General features: G+C 36.8%; 1 protein-coding gene and 1 pseudogene across 5 annotated transcripts in view; both read left to right on the forward strand.

Annotated features, from left to right (window-relative positions):
- The window catches only part of DIAPH3 (diaphanous related formin 3), a 485,817-nt gene that overhangs the window by 370,596 nt on the left and 96,271 nt on the right, over positions 1-18,950 (forward strand). For all 5 annotated transcript variants that reach the window (XM_057707607.1, XM_057707608.1, XM_057707610.1 and 2 more), the window contains 2 exons: positions 486-581; positions 1,069-1,125. In XM_057707607.1, coding sequence (XP_057563590.1) covers positions 486-581; positions 1,069-1,125 — 153 coding nt within the window. The remainder of the gene's footprint in view (positions 1-485; positions 582-1,068; positions 1,126-18,950) is intronic.
- On the forward strand, positions 15,165-15,342 carry LOC130836026 (U2 spliceosomal RNA; annotated as a pseudogene).

Below are 18,950 nucleotides of genomic sequence, written 5' to 3' on the forward strand. Positions count from 1 at the left end.
ATGTTCACATGAGTTAGTCTGGAAATATAATTTTGTAGAATAAGATTAGACAGCAGAATCTCAATAACAACAACAGAAACACTTGCCCACATTGGGTCGATTTTAAATAGGAGCTGATGCCTTGAAAATAACCCATTTCTACAAGGGAAATGTGATTTATGATAACCTGAGACACATATATGACTAGAACCACATTCCATTTAAAGTTATTGTGCCACCAGACTATAAAAGCAGTGCTCTGAAGTGAATCAATGGAACTCAGTTCTCTTTCTCGAACAGTAACACAGGCACTAATGAGACAGATTTCATTAAAAGATATTTGATTTATGAGGGAGTTAAAGTCTTATCATATTTTGAAATTGCTGGCTTAGTCCTGGCATCTGATCTTTTTCCCCCTACCATACCATCACCAGTTTCTATGTATGCTTTGACATTGCTATGGTAACCCGGAGGGCTGATAGAATTCCCTGCATCTCTTTTCACAGAGGGTGATGAGACAGGAGTGATGGATAGTCTGCTGGAGGCCTTGCAGTCGGGGGCTGCCTTCCGCGACCGAAGGAAAAGGACACCAAAGCCTAAAGGTGAACATTATGCTTGTTTTGTGTTACTTTCTAGGGAATTATCACAAAGAACAAACCCCGCCCCCACCTCCCCTTTTGTGATTCTTTAAAAATCATGTGTCAAGAATGTAGTACTGTGGCAACAACTCTTCAGAAGTTTTATGTTTGCTTAATCCTTCTCTTGCAATGACAAGTGTCAGAATGAGAAGCGTTCCAGTTGGCCAGTGTCAGTAGCACATTAACAGATCCATGCACTGAACCTGGAAAAGCCTGATTAGTGTGACAGGGCTCATCTAAAGAACCATATGTACCTTATCCCAGTGGAGTTCACAGTAGCATAATTAAATGGGAAGTAAAAGTCATAACATTATTGCTTCCAGTATTTCAGGGTATTGAAGCATTACTTTGCTTCCAGAAATACTTAACCTTGGGAAAATGTCTAATACTGTTGTACTTCCTGAGATGAACGGGCCTCTATATTAAGTTTCTTTTATATATTTTTTGACAGATATTCGGCAAAGTCTCAGTCCAGCATCTCGGCCTGTTCTGAAAGTTTGTAACCATGGTAATAAACTGTATTCATAAATTGCATATTCTTCTTATCTACTTTTATCCTGTTGATCTGTGATTTTAGTGGGGTGCCGTGAAGTTCTCGAGTTTCAATATGACTAAAATAGTAAAAATGTGTGGCTGTACATATTTGCGGTGAGATTGTGCGCTCATATTTTCCTTCCCTCCATTATCGCCTTGAGGTAGTGTCAAGAATTCTTCTTTCAGGTCTCAAGTGCATGTTTCACTTTTATTATTATTATTTGAAGTTACCTCACCCTTTCTGATCAGTGTTGTCCAGTGTCTCCTTTCAAAAGCGTGTGCTTTCTTAATACAATTTTAAGCAGTGGATTTGCTTTGTGTTAAGATGCAGCTTGAAATGTTGAATTGATGCCTGTTTTACTCTACCATATTTGTCAGTACAGTGTGAGGCACTGTGACCAGCATTCTGGCAAAGTCTTTAATACAGATGAGCTTCATGTGATATTATTGTGGAAGGATGTGCTAGAATCACTAAGAAGGAGGTGAGTCAACTTCGTCTCTGATATTTATCTGAGACTGATTCCTTGCAGCGTCTCTAGCCGGCTCCTGGACACCCAGCCTCATGGAGCCCTCTTCCTGTCTTCGCGGTCCCGTTTTGTGTTGGTTGGATTCTATTTCCTTTGGTTCCCTTCCCCTCACTGTTATGTATTACCAGGTTCTGTTTACCTTTCATTGCCATTTATTCAGTGAGATTGTTCCCAAAGTTTACCAGATTTAGAAATGAAAAGATACTTGACAGACTTTATTCAGTTGTTTGGGGTACAGATGAGTTATGTTCTAGAAGTATGAATATGTGGCTGAGTAGAGAAACTTATGTTGAATTTCTAGGATAACCTAAAAAGAGTATGAGGTAAATAAGAAAAAGACATGAATGTAATGATCTTTTAATAGCTGTGTAGAGCCTTACTGCTCAAGGTAAAGTATGCATAATAGATGCTTAATAAATGAGAGAAAAGGTAAAAATCTACACCAAAATGTTAAATAGATCTTCTGACTTTTTTCAATAGTATATTTTTATTGCTTTGCCTTTCCCTATTTTAACAATAGGAAGAAAAATTGTGATAAGTCAGAAAAATTCATTGTGGATAATTAATGCATAGCTTTGAGTTATTATTTAGAGTCACTATGGTATACTGAATAATGGCATGAAGTGTGAAGGACAGAGAAACTCAGAGAGGCTGAAAACTTTCTGAGAGTACAGAGCTAGTTAGTGACACAACTGTAATGTAGTTTTGATTTCCATCATGTTTCCTGTTTGATTGCATATAGGTACTTAATTTTTTGATTATTATTATTAATACAATATGAAATAAACAACTCAGCCCCCCATTGTAAGTCATTAAAGAAAAGACCCACAGCCATGATATGATATGATTATAATGGCATACAGATACCCATGCTGAGCTTAATTTAAAATAAATATTTTGGCTGTTATGTAGCAGACAATTATTTAAGATAAATTTGTGTACTGGCCTTGAGAAACACAGTCCTTCTGTGACTGTGAAGTTAGTAATGTGTCCAGGCTTCAGAGGTTCATCTATAATTATAAATTGTGATATTTTGGGTCCAGATGAAAAAAGCAGGTGAGCATTACATTTCTGTCTCTATCAAGGCTGATGTATTATCTTAAGTTCTAAGGCTTTTGTGATCATTAAGCAAGTAGATTATACAGCAAACCAAAAGAGATATACCATAAAGATCTAATTCTCTAATGTATATAGTTCTAATATAAATGTAGTGGATTAAAGTATTTTAAAAACTTATTTTCATTGATATTTCTGTTGTCTTCTCTTTATATTACTAGCCAGTAGAAAAAAATTCAAATGACCAGATTAATCTTTAAGAATTATACATATAAAGATAGATATATTAGACTAGACATTGAAAAATGCAGAATTTGGTTAAGGACATTGCAACAGGATCATGAGTATTTTTAGAAAAAGGTGACATTTCAGAGTTCATTTTGAAATCTTTCTAAAAGTTACTTTATTTTCACTGAAAATACTAACCCTGCAACTGAACTATGTGACTGAAATGTAACATGGAAACCCCTTTTATTTTTTAATTTGCTTTCATGTATCGATACTTAAAACTAACATCTAATATTTATTTTTTTAAAATATATAGTAGTTGATATTCTCTTTATCTTTAAAAGATATGTGAGATTGTCTGCAATTATTTTAAATTTGTTTGCATCCTAAATAAAATCATATTAATAGTATTAAAAACAATAAGCTAATATTTACTGTTACTTTGCTTATTGAGTTATTTGAGTTAAAAGCCAAGCAATATGTTGAAGTGTTTTATACATATCCCATTTAATCTTCTTAATAATCCTATCAGATAGTCAATGTTTTTATCTCTATTTTATAGTCAAAAATAACCAAGGATCGAACAGGTCTGATAGTTTGCGTCCAGTCCTGTGGACAACTTTCAAACCCAGGCCTGCTCGACTTCTGAGTCCAAGTTCTTAATGTCTCTGCCATGTCGTGCTCTGAATGCAGGTACTTGAATCACTGTCTTTTCCTCTTCCCGTCATCCAGATGAGCCATGTGTGTACATTTTTGTCTCTTGTGACATAAATTCGAGCTACTAAGATACACTCGCACACCCTCTCAGAGGTTTTCTAGCCTCTGGTCTGTCTCCTCTCGTTTCCAGATTGAACCACTAGATAGCACTCATCTTTATTTGAGGCTTGGATTACAAGGAAAAACCACCTTCTGGAATTAGGACTACTGCTTATTTCTTTTAATAAACTCTGTATGAAAACATCTGTATTAATTTAATAAGCTTATACTCTGTTAGAAAGACCGTGGGACTTTTAGATTATATATAGATTATAAATATAGACTTTGACTATATATATGTGTGTATGTGAGCATATATATATATAGAGAGAGAACACCTTTTATTTCAGAATGAGAAAATCCTGATAAAGTATCCTCTGAACCCTTGGGGCTAAAATATCATGGGATATATTTTGGCAAAAGATGACCTCAAGCATTCTAACTCCTATGGGCTTCAGAAGCACAGAAATTGTCCACACTGAATAATCCAGCCCTTGTGTTGTGTTCCAAACCTCTACCGAAAATACTTCGGTTAAAACCTTTACCTCTTTTGTCTTTTGCTTTGTCTGTTAAGACCTAGGAAGAAATTAACTGTTTAGTATTTTTCCTTGCTAAACCTTCACTCATTCATTTATTTAGAAAAATTTATTAAGCACTTGCTGGGCACTTAAGATGTAGAGATACCCTCTAAGAATTCACCATCCAGTTGGGAGACAGATGAGTAATAAGCCTATATATCTGGTTAAGGCCAAGATAGTAGTAATGCACAGAGCTTTTGGAATACCAAGAAGTCTGAAAGACCAATCCAGACTTTATGAGGGCAGTTCAGACTTGGCTTCTAGAACGACCTGAAATCAAAGCTGAGCTTTGAAGGGTAAGTAGAAATGAGGCAAAACCTTGAGGGCAAGGGTGAGCCAAGAAGCAGAAGCAGCATGTACACACCTTCCCAGGAGGTCTTCTCTGAACCTTAGTCTGAACCTTGTAAAACTCTATGATCTTATTAGCACCTGTACATTCTTACTAGCACTCTGGTTTTTCCCGTTTTGCAACACGTATTTCCCTCAAAATGTTCTTATTCAGTGTCTGCCACACTACTCCTGAGTCCCATCAGGGTGCACACAAGGCAATAAAGGAGAGTTTCTGCCTTGTTTTACTGCTGTAAACCCAGTTCTTCACTGGGTTGGTGCCTGACACATGGACGTTTAGTAAGAATGTGTTGAATGAACAGACGTTAATGTTTAGACTTGACTAGAACAATTAGTGTACATTGAGCAAAATCAGGTCTGCGGTTGTCATCCAAATAAGTAGGATTTAGTATGCCTACTGCTAAAGCCCTGCCTGTGACCAGTTAACTCCCTCTCCTCTTCTCCCTAAAATGTGATCTGTCATCAGAAGGAGATATTCAGTCATCACAGATTTGAAGGTTGTTGTATCAGATGTAAAGGGTGAGGTTCAATCTTGATTGGATTATTCACTCCTTAGCAGTGGAGAGTTACTTATTAATTAGATTTCTTTCCCTTGCTTAATCAAGCAAAGTTTAACAACAGTAAATAAATGAAAGCATCTGCTAATGAGTACAGGGCATTATCTCATTTCTTTACTCAACACAGTGCATTTGAAATCTAAAGATTTTCTATAGTTTATAGAAAATAGTAAGTCAAGATAATCAAAATATTTATTAATGCATTTTAATAAAATCATACCATGTTTGGGTGCTAGTGAATCAACTGGCTTGGTTAAAAATAAAGGACCAGTTAGGGAAGAAGTATATTAAGAGTCTGCTGCTAGACCAAGAACTTGGACTATTGAAGTGTTTAAGCAGGAAAATGACAGGTCTGAGCGGTTTGTATGGAATTGAATTGACAGATGTTAGAGAGAAGAAAGAATTGAAAGGACTTTATAGCCACTTTGAAGCCAACATGGATTGGCTACAAGGAATGGGGAAAAAGTCAGAGCTTATCAAGGTGTGAGGAGAGAAGCCAAGTCTAGAGCCCTGTGTTGAGACCCTCACAGAGACTTGCTAACACTGCAAAAGCAGATGAGTTATCTGCAGGAAACCTTCAAACCTAGAGAATGCAAGTCAAGGACTGAGCCTTAGGAATGGACGCAGGCGAGTAACAGTGAGAGGCAGAAAAAGGGTGAAGATGGGAAGGATTGCATAATAGTGGAGCCTACATTATGAAGGTTGGAAGAAGACTTTCAAAGACTTGATTTCCCCCATTTCTTTTTCTTTGGTGGTTGTTTCCTTTTTCCTTTTAAAACTGAGTGGTATTACCACTGAGTGACTAGTGTTTTTCAGGGTACAGTAATTTCTACTCTCTTCAGGGACTTCTTTTCTCTTGCAGACTCTAAACATTTATGACGAAGGCTTCACAAATATGAATTGTTCAGCCACACCTTATGGTGCATCTGCCTGTAGTTTGATTGCATCTCATTAGATGGTTCTCTTTTCATTAAGTGGTACAGTGGGAATTTTTTTTTTTTTAGTTAAATGGATATAGAGTAATCAGAAAGAATTCTATAAACTATATGCAATTAAAATCCCTAATGATAAAACTATTTAACTGTGACAAAATAAGATAAAACATAATCAAAATTTTAGGCAAACAAGTATTACACATTTTTAGCGAACATCCATAACCTAAACAAAATCTTGCTATATTATCTTTACACTAAATCAATTCTTAATAGCCCTAATTTGGATTTGATTATCTATTTTTACTCTTCCACTTATATATGGAGCTTTGAGAGATTTTTATAGAAATAAGATTGTATTGCCTCCAGGCGCAGCTGCTCTGCCACTCTAAGATTGGCAGTCAGAATTAAATGTGAAGCTAGTTAGGTATCTTTGAATTAGCATATTTCCCACAAAGTAACTCTAAGGGAGGCCCACAAGACAGGCTTTGTTGTTGGTATATTAAAACTTCACACCCAACCATCCCCCCTCCCTACCCTACTCAGCCTTGGGTCCCCTTATTTCTTGACCTACCTTTTTCCCAAACAACAAGAATTTATCTTGAGGCAGAATTATGAAATTCGTAAGGTTTTCAGTGTTGTCTATTGAGCGCTAGCTGCCTTAAGGCTTTTCTGAAAACAGTGAAGGACAACACCAAACCAGTCTTTGTCTAGAAAACCTTATCTATCAAAGTAGTAAATATTGACAACTACCATTTCCATTTTTTTAAACTGTATCCTATTTTAAAGTAGAAAGAGCATAAAGAATAATATAGTCAAATTATATGATTTTGCTAACTGTCATTGGCTTATTTTCATGAGAATATTTTTTGTTCTCTTTCTGATGAATTTGTGCCTGCCTAAGAAAGGGAACTATTAAAGTACTAATTGTTTTTGACACCCTTACACTTGGGCTTTCAAGCAGAATTAAATACTACCTGTAACTGTCAAAAGACTTAAATATTTTTTAAGGAGACTTTTCTAGGCCATGAATGTAAAACAACTTGGGTGATTTCACATTTTATTCAAACATCAGTCTCTCCTATTTACTATGTAGTCAAGCAAAAGGAAGAACAAGACTCAGCAGGGCTCCTGCCTAGGTAAGGATGCCCTGTGGGTAGATGGAAAGGCCTTTCTAATTTATAGTCAGGGCAGGACAACCTTTTGGCTAGTCATTATCAAACAGACTCTTAAGCATGAACAGGTTAGAAAATTCTCAAGTAGTGAGGACTTCAAGTTGTTTTAAAAGGACATTTATGCAAGAAATAGCAAATGCCTTTCATTTAATGAGCATTCACAGATGTATGCTGAAGGCTGAGACTAAATTGAGTGAGAAGGAGATAAAGAACTATTGTATAAGGAAAGTGATGTCCTTGACTTCCCAGAAATAGTTGTTATGATTAATATCTCTCGTTCTGTTTGTGTTACATAGTGGACTATAAATTGTTATCTTTACATGTTTTTTGGTTTATTCTAAATCTCTCCTTTTCTTATAGCATAGGTTCAGAATCTGGATTTATAATGAGTGATGGATGGACTTGAGAAGCTCCTTGAGCTCTGTACTTTTGTTTTAGATTTTGTGTTTGGGCATTTTTCCCCCCTGCTAAAAGGATCTATTGATTTTACCAAATTCTCCAAAGAATAAAAAATAATTTTATGGTTTGATTAAATTTGTTACAAATTTTCTCTGTTAAAACATGTTACATTTGTATATGTATATATATCACGTGTTTTCCACATTTGTGACTGTGTCAGTAAGAGTCTAGTTCTGAAATGACTTTTACTGTAATTTTTGTCATTTGAAAACTCAACTTTCATTGACATAATCACAGATGTGCAAAACGTGTCAAATGGTTGATGGACCTACAATTTTAGTGACAAATAAACTATTTAGGATAAACAGTTAAGGTCAAGTGGACTGGTACTACCGTGGAGGTTCACCTAGGATGCAGGAGGGGAAGGCATCACCTGTACCCAGGACAGTCATTAGTCTTGCTGGATCTCCCAAGCAGGAAGGTGTGCAGGGCTCACTGGGCTATGCAGCTGGGAAGGAGCAGTTTCCCAGAGGCCAAGAGGAAGAGCAGTCAACAAAGCCATAGGCTTCAGAAAGGCCAGGTAAGAAAAGGATGGAGGAGCTCCTGGGCACATATTGCATTGAAGGGCACAGGTGTCATTGTTCACCTCTGGAAGAGAAGTTGTGGTAGAATAGTAGAAACTGAAGCCAGACAGTGTTGGCTTGAATAGTGCAGGCTATCCTTTCTAAAACCCTGGGTATGAAAGAATGAAACAGAAGGGAAATAGCTGGAACTAGAATAGGTTGTAGTTCAATGAAGGGTTATGTTTCTTTGCCTTTCATGTGGCTTTGGCTTTACTGTCTGTATTCTGAAGGGAGGGAGCTCCAGTGGGGAGGGATGAGTGTTTGGTGGGGCAGTATTGAGGGTGAGATTCCTGGGGGATGGGATGGGAGAGCACAGGTGTGGACCACGTGGACGGTGAAAAGAAAGGATGTATGGAGAGAGGTGGACACAAATATTGAGTAAGGGAGTTTGGAGGTCTCACTTGATGACATCTTTTTTCTTTGAGAGCTAGGATGTATGGTCTCCTCCTGAAATTGTCATTCTCTGGGTGGGGAAGAGAGGCAAGGGCAGTAGAGGATGGCATGTCTCCTAGACAGGTTGTGAGAGGTTACTGCTCAGGGAGATGCAAGAAAATTTTTACATCAATGGCCCTGCTGAAAAGAGAGGTTAGTACTTGTGTAATAATAGCTGTCTGTAAAGTCTGAGGGAAAGAAAAGTAGCCAAGTGCTTCCTAGGACCTGAGACAAAGGGCAGTTGGTTCTCTAATTGCCTAAAAGTTCTGAAGGTTAATCTCCAAATGTAACTATAGGGATCAGTTTGGCAGTAGGCCAAATGAGTGTGCTTTCCAGCACCAGCCAAGCAGACTCATCCCAGTTTTTAGAGGATAAAGTATTGCATGTTTTAAAACAGTGTAGTAGTTACTTAGGAAAATATTGATAATTGAAAACTCTTTTGGAACATCTATACCACGTGTGTTTCAGCATTGTTTGGGTGTCGTGTTACTTATGAGCAAGGCATTCTAACAGGGATGGTGGGGACCCTAATTCAGCTGGTTTTCCTTCAGGCATGTGTCTGAGATCTTTTCCACAAAAACAACACTTGATGCTAAACTCGATATTTCTAAGGTACTACTAGATTTACTTTTATATTTTATATTATTTACCCTCATTTAAGTCAGTTTGCAGTAGCCACAAATACAGAAATATTTTTCAAGATTGTTGTCAGTATCAGAAATAAAGGTTTTGCCAAGTGTCTGTCAGGCATAGTAGTTACTTAAAAATGAGCAATAGCTGTTCTTACTCACCAACTATTTGTGAAAGTGTAAAACTAGCCAGATTTTTGAATCCTGTTTATAGAAGCCTTGGGTGATCTGGCCAGTCTGACCTTGCAGACAGCATGGAGTCAGGCTTGGGCTATAGAGGCAGAAAGACCGTGGTTTGACTTCTTGATTTAATAAAAGGGTGACCCCAGCAGCTTATTTAACCTTTGGATTTTCTTGTCCTCCGCTGTAAAAAGAGAAATTACACTATGTGCTTCATAGACTGTTTGGAAGATTAAAATGAAAGTATGTGAAGGGACTCTACTAAAGTACCTATAATTGAGCAGATATTCAATAAATTCAATATATCTTAGTTCCTCCTCATTCTTTCCCCTTCTCTGCCTACCTTCCATGATGCATTTATCGATAGAAAGTTATTATGTATTCTTGAGCATAGTGACAGTAGTAGGCAGAATGAGTATGTTCATCATTAGAGAGATTGAAATGCATTCTCTTACTATGAATAGTTCCTATACTGCACTTAAAGTGTATTAATTGGTATGAACTAGTTTAGAAGAGAAAAAGACAAAAAATTAAAAGTCTATAGAGACTTTTGGTTTTAAAATAAAATAATAAAGATGTTTTTACCTCCTTTTCCCCATGGGAGTCACCACAAAGCCACAAGGAAAAGGCGTAGCAAAAACCAGTGTCAACTTCTATGAAGTCAAGACATGTTTAACCTGGAACAACAGCATATAAAGACAGATGACGTGGTGGAAGTTGAAATCCCGGTGTATTCGTTTCCAAGGCTACCAAACAAATTACCACAAACTGGGGGCCTTAAAGCAACAAAAAATTGTTCTCTCACAATTCCACAGGCTAGAAGTCCGAAATCAAGATGTTGGCAGGGTTGGTTCTTCGTGGAGTCTCCAAGGAAGGACCCGTTCCCCCTCTCACCTCTCCAGGTGGCTGGCGGTCCTCGCTGTTCGTCGGCTTGCCGCTAGGTCATTCTCCTCTCAGACTCTGTCTTCACGTAGCCTCCCTGTGTGTCTCTCTCTGAGTCTTCACATAACCTTCTTTTTGGACACGAATCATTTGGTTAGGACTCACCCTAATCTAGCGTGACCCCACCTTAACTTGATTAAATCTGCAAAAGCCCCATTTCCAAATAAGGTCACATTCACAGGTACCAGGTGTTAGGACTTCAACATAAATTTTGGGTGACAAGTTCAACCCACAACAATGGGTGACCCCAATGAGAAACAGACTGATGTGCTCTTCACAACACCACATAAGGGCTTAGGAATCACAGGTGCCAGGAACCACTGACAGGTGGAATGAGGCGTCCAGCTGAAAGTAGGGGTGATGGCAAAGAAGCAGGTCAACCTCCATCCCGGCAGCGTGGCTTCCAGGTCCAGACTTGTGACCCCCCAGCTGCACTTCCCTCCCTCCCTCTCTTTCCTTCTCCCCTCCAGGAGGTAAAAGGTACAGATATTGTTTGGAAAAATTGTGCTGGAGACTGTAGAATTGGGGTACAAGCCAGACGTGAGGTGCTGCACTGAAAACAGGTTATCTGAATACAGAGGCAGGTCTCCAGGAGAACAGAGGAGACATGAATGGCACAATCCTCTTCTGGCCCCAACCATCACTCACTGTAAGCCAAGCTCATACTCCAGGCAGGTGACAGAAGATTTTTCTGGAGATAATGAACAGTCTAGAGAAAAGGCCTTCAGATAACTGGCATTTTGGTCTCCCTTCCCTCAAAAAATGCTAACTTACTGCAAGAACATTACACAGAGAAACCCACTAGTTAACAAGCCTACTCACTCACACACATTTTTTTCTCTGAAATACTAATTTGATCCAAGGATTCATCAACTGACATTTGAGGAAAACATTCAACATGAAAAAAGAAGGGAAAACAAACCAGAGGATCTCTTAGTAAACAGAGAAAATGTGGAGAATAACACCATAATTAATAATTGCAAAGATGTCAAATATTTCAATGATGAAAAGAATAGGATCTTTCAGATATGAAAAATATGGTAGCAGAAAAAATAGGACAGTATTTGGAAAAGCATAAACATAGTTCTAGAGGAGATAAGGGGGAAAATGTAGAATTTACAGAATAATCCGACACATGACTACAATTTTGTTATAATTGTATATGACTGTGTACAGTTGTATAATTGTATTATACAGCTTTGGGGATGAGTATGGAAAGAGTGATAGGCACTAGGAAAATAAGAAGAGGCAATTATTAATTCTAGAAAAAAGTGATACACAGTTGACCCTTGAGCAACATGGGTTTGAACTACATGGATTCACTTATACGCAAATTTTTTTTTCAATAGTAAACATTATAGTACCACACGATCTGCTGTTGGTTGAATCCATAAATGGGGAACTACAGCTGGGAGGAACCTCATGTATGGAGGGCTGACTAAATCATGTGCAGATTCTCAAATGTATAGAGAGTCAGAGCCCCTAACCCCATGTTGTACAGGAGTCAACTGTATAACCATGGTACGCTACTTGAACTTGACATGGCCTTGTATGCTATTTTACAGTCGTAATAGTGATAAGAACTGTGTAGACAGATTCTAAGATGGCCCTCAGCGATCACTGCCTCCTGATGTTTTTCTTATGTAGCCTACCCCCCAAACATCTTCCAGCATTGGTCTGTAATCAGTTGAACAGGGCAGAAATGATGGTATGTCATGTCTGAGATTAGATTACAAAAGATACTGTGGCTTTCATCTTGGGTGCTGTGTTTCCCCGTTTCTTGATTCTGGGGCAAGTTATGTTGCAAGCAGTCCTATGGAGAGACCCATGTTGTGAGGATATTAAGCTTCAGTCTATCACAATAGGAAATCAATAAGTAATGTCTATCACTGATAAATCAAGAGATAGCAGGAGAAGCATCAAAAAGGCAGAGAGGGACAATGGACTGCTATATTTCACTGGAGGCCTTTTGGATTTCTTTATAAAGTAACCATTAACTTTAAATAAAGTTAAAGCTGGAAATATTTAAGATCTAAATGGGCGATAAGTGGGCCGTCAGGATGGGGAAACACCTAATGACTCAGTTTATCCCTGCTGAGAATAGCTAGAAGCTAAAATCTCTCCTTTCGTTCATTAGTTATCTATCTCCTTCTTTACTAAAATACACTGATTTTACTTTTATGTTTCATCTTTTCATTTGCTCTCTTCTAATACTGTGTATAAAGGAGATTTCTCTCTGTTCTAGCTCTTAGCTTTTCATTTTTATGTGATCCAGAGACTAAAGTGCTTTTCACTGTGCATTCTTAAAGAGTGATGTGAGTCAGTAACGGTGGTACCACTAGCTCAGGATAATGACTGTGCTTCTCCATGTAAATCAGACAGTCTTCCCACATTTTTTGTGTTCTGTAGATAGCATTGGCCAGTGATTTTGCAGTATATATCTGAATATTTTTGTCCTTTGTAATTCTTAATGTGAAAGAAAATGATGGAAATGCTTAATAGAGAAAATCAAGTACCACTCTGCTTTTTTTTTTTTTTTTTTTTTGGCATTTTAGAGCAAAAGTAGCCTTCCAGTGCTGCGTAAGAATTTGATGGCTAATCTGTATTCTCTGAATCCTTGGAAAGCAAGAGAATGGGATGAGATTTGCATTTAGAATTCATATTAGTTACAGTTATTGACTATTCGTAAATAACTGTCTTAATATGTTACACTGGCCTCATGAAAGCCAAGGATGTAGCCAATGTGGCTAGAAGAACTGTTTGTGCTTTGGAAGGGAATGGTGTTATGCAGTCTAGGTAAGGAGAGAAATATTTTTCTACTTTAAAAGGGTCTATAAATTTATTTAAGAAAGCATTGATATGCATTAAGAAAGCTGCATGTCCCATTGAGTCCCAAGTAAATTAGAAATTATTAGAGTTAGCCGGGATGTACGTTGTGATATGACAGCATCACCATTTGTTAGCTCTGATATTAGATTAAATGATAATGGTCATTAAATGCTATGCACATTATCATTCAACTAATCATGCTTGCAATCTCCTTCTATTAGTCAAACCTCTTTGGGTTAATTAGTCAGAGGAGCTGCCTAATCCCGATTTCTAGAGGAATGATGAACTAAAGGAACACTGAAGTTTGCTAAAGAAAGTATTAGTGCATCACCATTTACCTCATATATCGACTTCATTTACACTCATCCAGTCCATTGTAGTAGCCTCAAGGTTAAAAGATTCTAGCAATTCTTTTTATTTTCAAATGTGATTAAGCCTGTTAAATTATATGTGCATGCTTTTCCCATTAAAGCATTTATGCAGCAGAAAAGTGCTAATATGATATGCAAATGAAAACAAAATTCTCATTTACCAATATATGCATATTGAAAGATGAACCAATAAACACTGTTTAGATTAAGCATTAAAAATGTTAATAACATCTTGTACTTTGATTCTGACAAGCTAATAACTCAAAATCTATAGGATTTCAAGGCTACAAGTATAAGACACAACCAAGAAACTTCTATTATTAGTCCTTTTATTTCTTATTCTTGTTAACATGATTAGGCTAAGGGATTCTTAAGCTGATATTTGATAAACCATGAGCAGGGTTTTATTTAATCCCAAGTATATTTTATCATTGGGTAAAAAGTGTAATTTCATCCTTTTTTCTTAGTCTTCCTCATGTCCCAAAGGAGGAGGAAAAAGAGAAAAGGATCTTTTAAAATTCATTGTGACCTGTCATGAGGCAACTTCTCAAATAATGATGATGAGGTTCTATTTTTGAACATGCAGACAGAAATAAATGAAGGGTGTAGTGCATGAGGAGGTGACCAGTACAGTCTCCCAGGCAAAGAGAAGCACTGCCCGAGAGAGAGCCCCTGGGACCCGTGCTACACTTGCAGCCGTTGGCAGTAGCATCCTCTCTAATAAGTCTCAAGGTTTTCATCACTTCCTATAAACACCGCTCTCTCTGCTACTCACTTGCTGGAAACTGGACAAGGCCTATTACTCTCCATTCTTTTAACCTCCTTTCTCTTCCTTCACTGATCCCCATTTTCTTTCCTCATCTAAATATAAAAAGACATGATCTGCTCAGGGTAAGAGATAAATCTATTCAGTGATAGAATGAAGTAGGCAGAGTCAGTAACTCTAGGTACTATGTTGTAGAAACTTGTAATATTTCCTAGAAATTAACTCTGTCTTCTACATATTTGTTTGTTTTAAAGCCAGGAAAAGGGAAGGTTTTGAGAGTAGTGTTTTTAATTATTAGTTTGTGATGAGTTTTCACATCTTGCTGGTATGCTTTCCTTGTAGTAGTTTCTTTGCCCCAGAGTCCATGCCTATCTGTTTTGAAAAGTGTGATTTGTTTGTTTCATGTTGTAGGCCTATAGGGTTAGTCATGTATTCCTCTTCTAAACAGATCTGCAGTCCTACCTAGAATCTCTTGAATCTCTTTATAGTTTTACACTAAGATCTTCTTTAACCCTGTCACTGTCCTCTTCCAAGAAATACCAAATGTTATTTCTACTTTCTTTTTTTTTTAAAAAAATCATTTTTATTATTTAAAAAAAATTTGGTTTAATTTTTATTTTATATTGGAGTATAGTTAATTTACAATGTTGTGTTAGTTGCAGGTGTACAGTAACTTAATTTGGTTATCCCTTCTCAGCCTTTTGGCTAAGACAAGTGTAGTATCTGTTCTTATCAGCATCTCTACTTTCAAAATCAGGAATAAAAGACTGTAAATGTACAAATTATTGCCTCAGAAAAGCCCTCTCTTTGTTTCCATAAAGTACTTGGCACTATGCATTGCACTGCACTGGAAAGTATTACTTTGTTTTATTTAAACATTTCTTATACTCTTATACTTCTTACCTCATTTTAAATGTATACTTAATATAGAAGAATAACATACATATAGAAAAGTATAACAAGTATCTGCTTGATGAATGCTCATAAAGTAAACTCACCTATGAAACCAGTACCCAGGTCAAGAAACAACAAACACAGAGCCCCTTCCAGCTTCTCCTATTCATAACCTCACATCCCACACGCATCCTGATTGTGACAGCAATAACTAGACTTACTTTGTCCTTTTTATAAATACAGTCTTACACTTTGTATCCATGTTGTGTAAGGTTGTAATTTGTTTATTCTAATGGTTATTTAGTATTCCAGTCTGAATATATGAATTTTTTTCTTTTGTTGGTGGATATTTATATTGTTTCTAGTTGTGGGTTATTACAAGTAGTACTGCTAAGAACATTCTTATACCTGTCTTCTGGCTTCGTCAGAAATATACCTAGGCATGTAATTGCAGTTTCAGTGCATAAGTGTATGTTCAGCTTTAGTAGATACTGCCCAACAATTTTCTAAAATGATTGTACCAGTTTATACTTCCATCAGCAGTTTGTGAGAGTTTCATTTCAACAGTTCTGGTAGGATATATCATTGTGGTTTTGATTTGCATTTTCCTCATGAGTAACTTGAATACTATTCCATGTTCTTTTGGCTTTTTGAATATCTTCTTATGTGAAGTTCCTGTTCAAGTCTTTTGGTAGTTTTCTATTGGCTTGCAGGTGTTTTTCATATTGAGAATAGATTTTGGTACAACTTAGAACTCCATCATAACACTTGTGTCAAACTGCCCATTAAAGGAAAGGCTATGTTACTTTATAGTAATATAATATGACACATCATTCAGGTCTTCCAGTGAGAGACCTTAGAATGATAGGTCTGGTCAATATATGTTAAAAGAGCAAGCTGCCTATTTGTAGACCCTGCTGCCTATTTGCCCTCTTCTGTTAAATTCCCTTTGGTGCACTTGTCCATTCTTTTCCTCCTTATTATCATGTGAGAACAATCCAGGGCCCCTCTAGCTTTTCTGACTTAGCGGGGGACACTACAAGAACATTATTCTAGAAAAGCTATGTCATGGTGAAACTTCAGAAGACCATTTGTAAAATGAATGAATGAATGAGTGAGTGAACGTGTGAATATATGAACACATGAAAGAAAAACTAAACATATGATGGTGTAACTGGGTCTTAAAGTTGGGCCTTCCAGTGCTAAGCTTGATGTACATTCCATTTTGCCCTAATATTTACTATTAATCAGGAAATATTACTTGAGTGTGGTAAACTGTTGCCCTAAAATCATGTCCTCAACTTATAACTCACAAACATGTATCAGAGGTGAACTCTCAAAGTAACAAACTTGTAATGCATTTAGATTTAATTTTACGATAAAATTTGAGTGGCTTTTTTATAAACTACTTTTGAATATGTAGTCTGTTACCCAAGAAAGAGTTCAATTCAATGCACATGATTCTACATGAGTTAGATCCAGATTAAGTGAATAAATGTATACATTTATCCTATAAGATTACCTTCATTTACATGTCACAAAAATGTATAGTATCTTCCAAGGTCAAATATCAACATATTAATTAAAGTAGTTTTAAATTGATACAGAGATAATGTGAAGTAGAAGCTACTCTTATTTTCTAAATGTTGATTCTAATCTATGGAAGGGGGGAAAAGAGATGTGGTTTACTATGTATGTGTTCCTAAGTTCGTCATTTACCATGCTTCCTTCTCTGTAAAATGTGGTATTAGACTGTCTCATAGTGAGGGTGGGCCATACGTTTTTAACCAGCTTCTTTAGGGTTTTACCTTTACATGGTTTATAATTTTTTACCATTATAACAAACAGCACTATTTATTCAGGATAAGTTAACAGACATGAACAGTTTAAGGCTTTGTTATACGTATTGCCACACTGATGTTGGAAGGGTGAAGGGATTATACTAATTTATACTTACACCAGCATCCAGTGAGTGTGTCCATCCTTCAAACCCTCAACAGCACTAGCTGTATTTCAAAATTTTCAGCAATTAAACAAAATGATATCTCATTGTTTTGCATTTTTAATTAGCAGTGAAATTGCATCTTTTTCTGTCTTTTATTATAACTGACAAAATGTGAGGGGCAGAGAGATCAGAAATAGAGGGGGAGGAGAGAAACTTTCTCAGTGTTTCTTATCAAACTATCTCATCCATTAAGGAAAAACCGTAAATTTTAATGTTGTTATCTCTTCTGTCTTATTTTTCAACTAGGAGCCGTTATTACTGTTTATCTGCTGCTCGTCCAGGAGTAGGTTTTATTTTTACATTTTGGTTGTCAATAACAAAACATGTAACCAACTCTTGATTTATTGGAGTCGTGAGATAGAGGGAGAGGGATGGAAATCAGAGACAGACCTAAGTCCCAGTGGCATATAACTGGTGAAGGGCAAGCTAGAATCTCAGGTGGACTCACACCTCCTTCCCTGGGGACTTTGGGTCATTAGGCAGCAACTAGTAGATCTGTATAGATGCTTGTGACTAAACTTAGTCTACATGATGCCAGCAGAGCTAGTTGAAAGGTAAAGAAACTGAGCCAACCAACAAACTTTTCTTCTGTACAGTTTTGGTAGCAATTTTAACAGATTTTTTTTTTTTTTACCGAATTTATCACATGAATCCATTTTTAATAAAAGATATTTCAAAAAAGAAGGTATTGTACATTATGATCACTTTGCTAAAATGTGATTTTTTTTCACTTGTAATTTATATACCTTACTTCTAGGAAGAATTTGGGATGGCTTACAAAAGGGAGCGTGTAAGAATCCTGTAATTATAAGAAAAAAATAGATGCTGTAAGAAAACAGAAGAAAGTTGGCTCCTTAGCTTAGAGCTTTGGTTCTCAACTTTGGCATCTATCAGAATCCCTCAAGGGGCTTATCCAAACACAGGTTGCTAGGCCTACCCCAGAGTTAGGAATTCAGGTGGTTTGTGGTGGGCATGAAAATTTGCATTTCTCATAAATTCCCAGAGGCTGCTTATCCAGAAACCACACTTGGAGAACCACAGATCTTAGATCATCTTGTTTCTTGAGTATTTGGAATCATCATTGATTAATATTAGATTTTTTTAATTAAATGGTTTCTTTTTGTGAACCATATGTCTCACTATCTGACCACACATAATAGCTATGTTATTATTTTCATAGGCTCTTCATATGGATATAAAGGATGATTGGTTATAATTTCTGGTCATTCTGAAGCTTGGCCGCATTAAATACACCTAGAGAGCTTTTAAGTAACACCAATGTGGAACCTTATCTCCACAGATTCTGATTTAATTGGTCCATTGTGGAGCCTAGGACAATATTTTTTTAAAACTTTCCCTGTGATTCCAGTGTGCAGCCAGAGTTGTAAGGCACTGATAGGTAGAGAGAATAGCCCATATTGCCAACAGATAATCAGTTTGTTTCATTTGTGGCTTGGGTTTTCTTCCCCTCATCAATTTGCCTAGCTACTCATTCCCATTTTTATCTGTGTGGTATGCTTTTGGTCCTTAAATATGCTGTTGTGTTCTTCTCTTAATTGAACCTTATCTGTT

This window comes from Hippopotamus amphibius, chromosome 14 (genome assembly GCF_030028045.1).
Source record: "Hippopotamus amphibius kiboko isolate mHipAmp2 chromosome 14, mHipAmp2.hap2, whole genome shotgun sequence".
In the NCBI taxonomy this organism is placed as follows: domain Eukaryota; kingdom Metazoa; phylum Chordata; class Mammalia; order Artiodactyla; family Hippopotamidae; genus Hippopotamus; species Hippopotamus amphibius.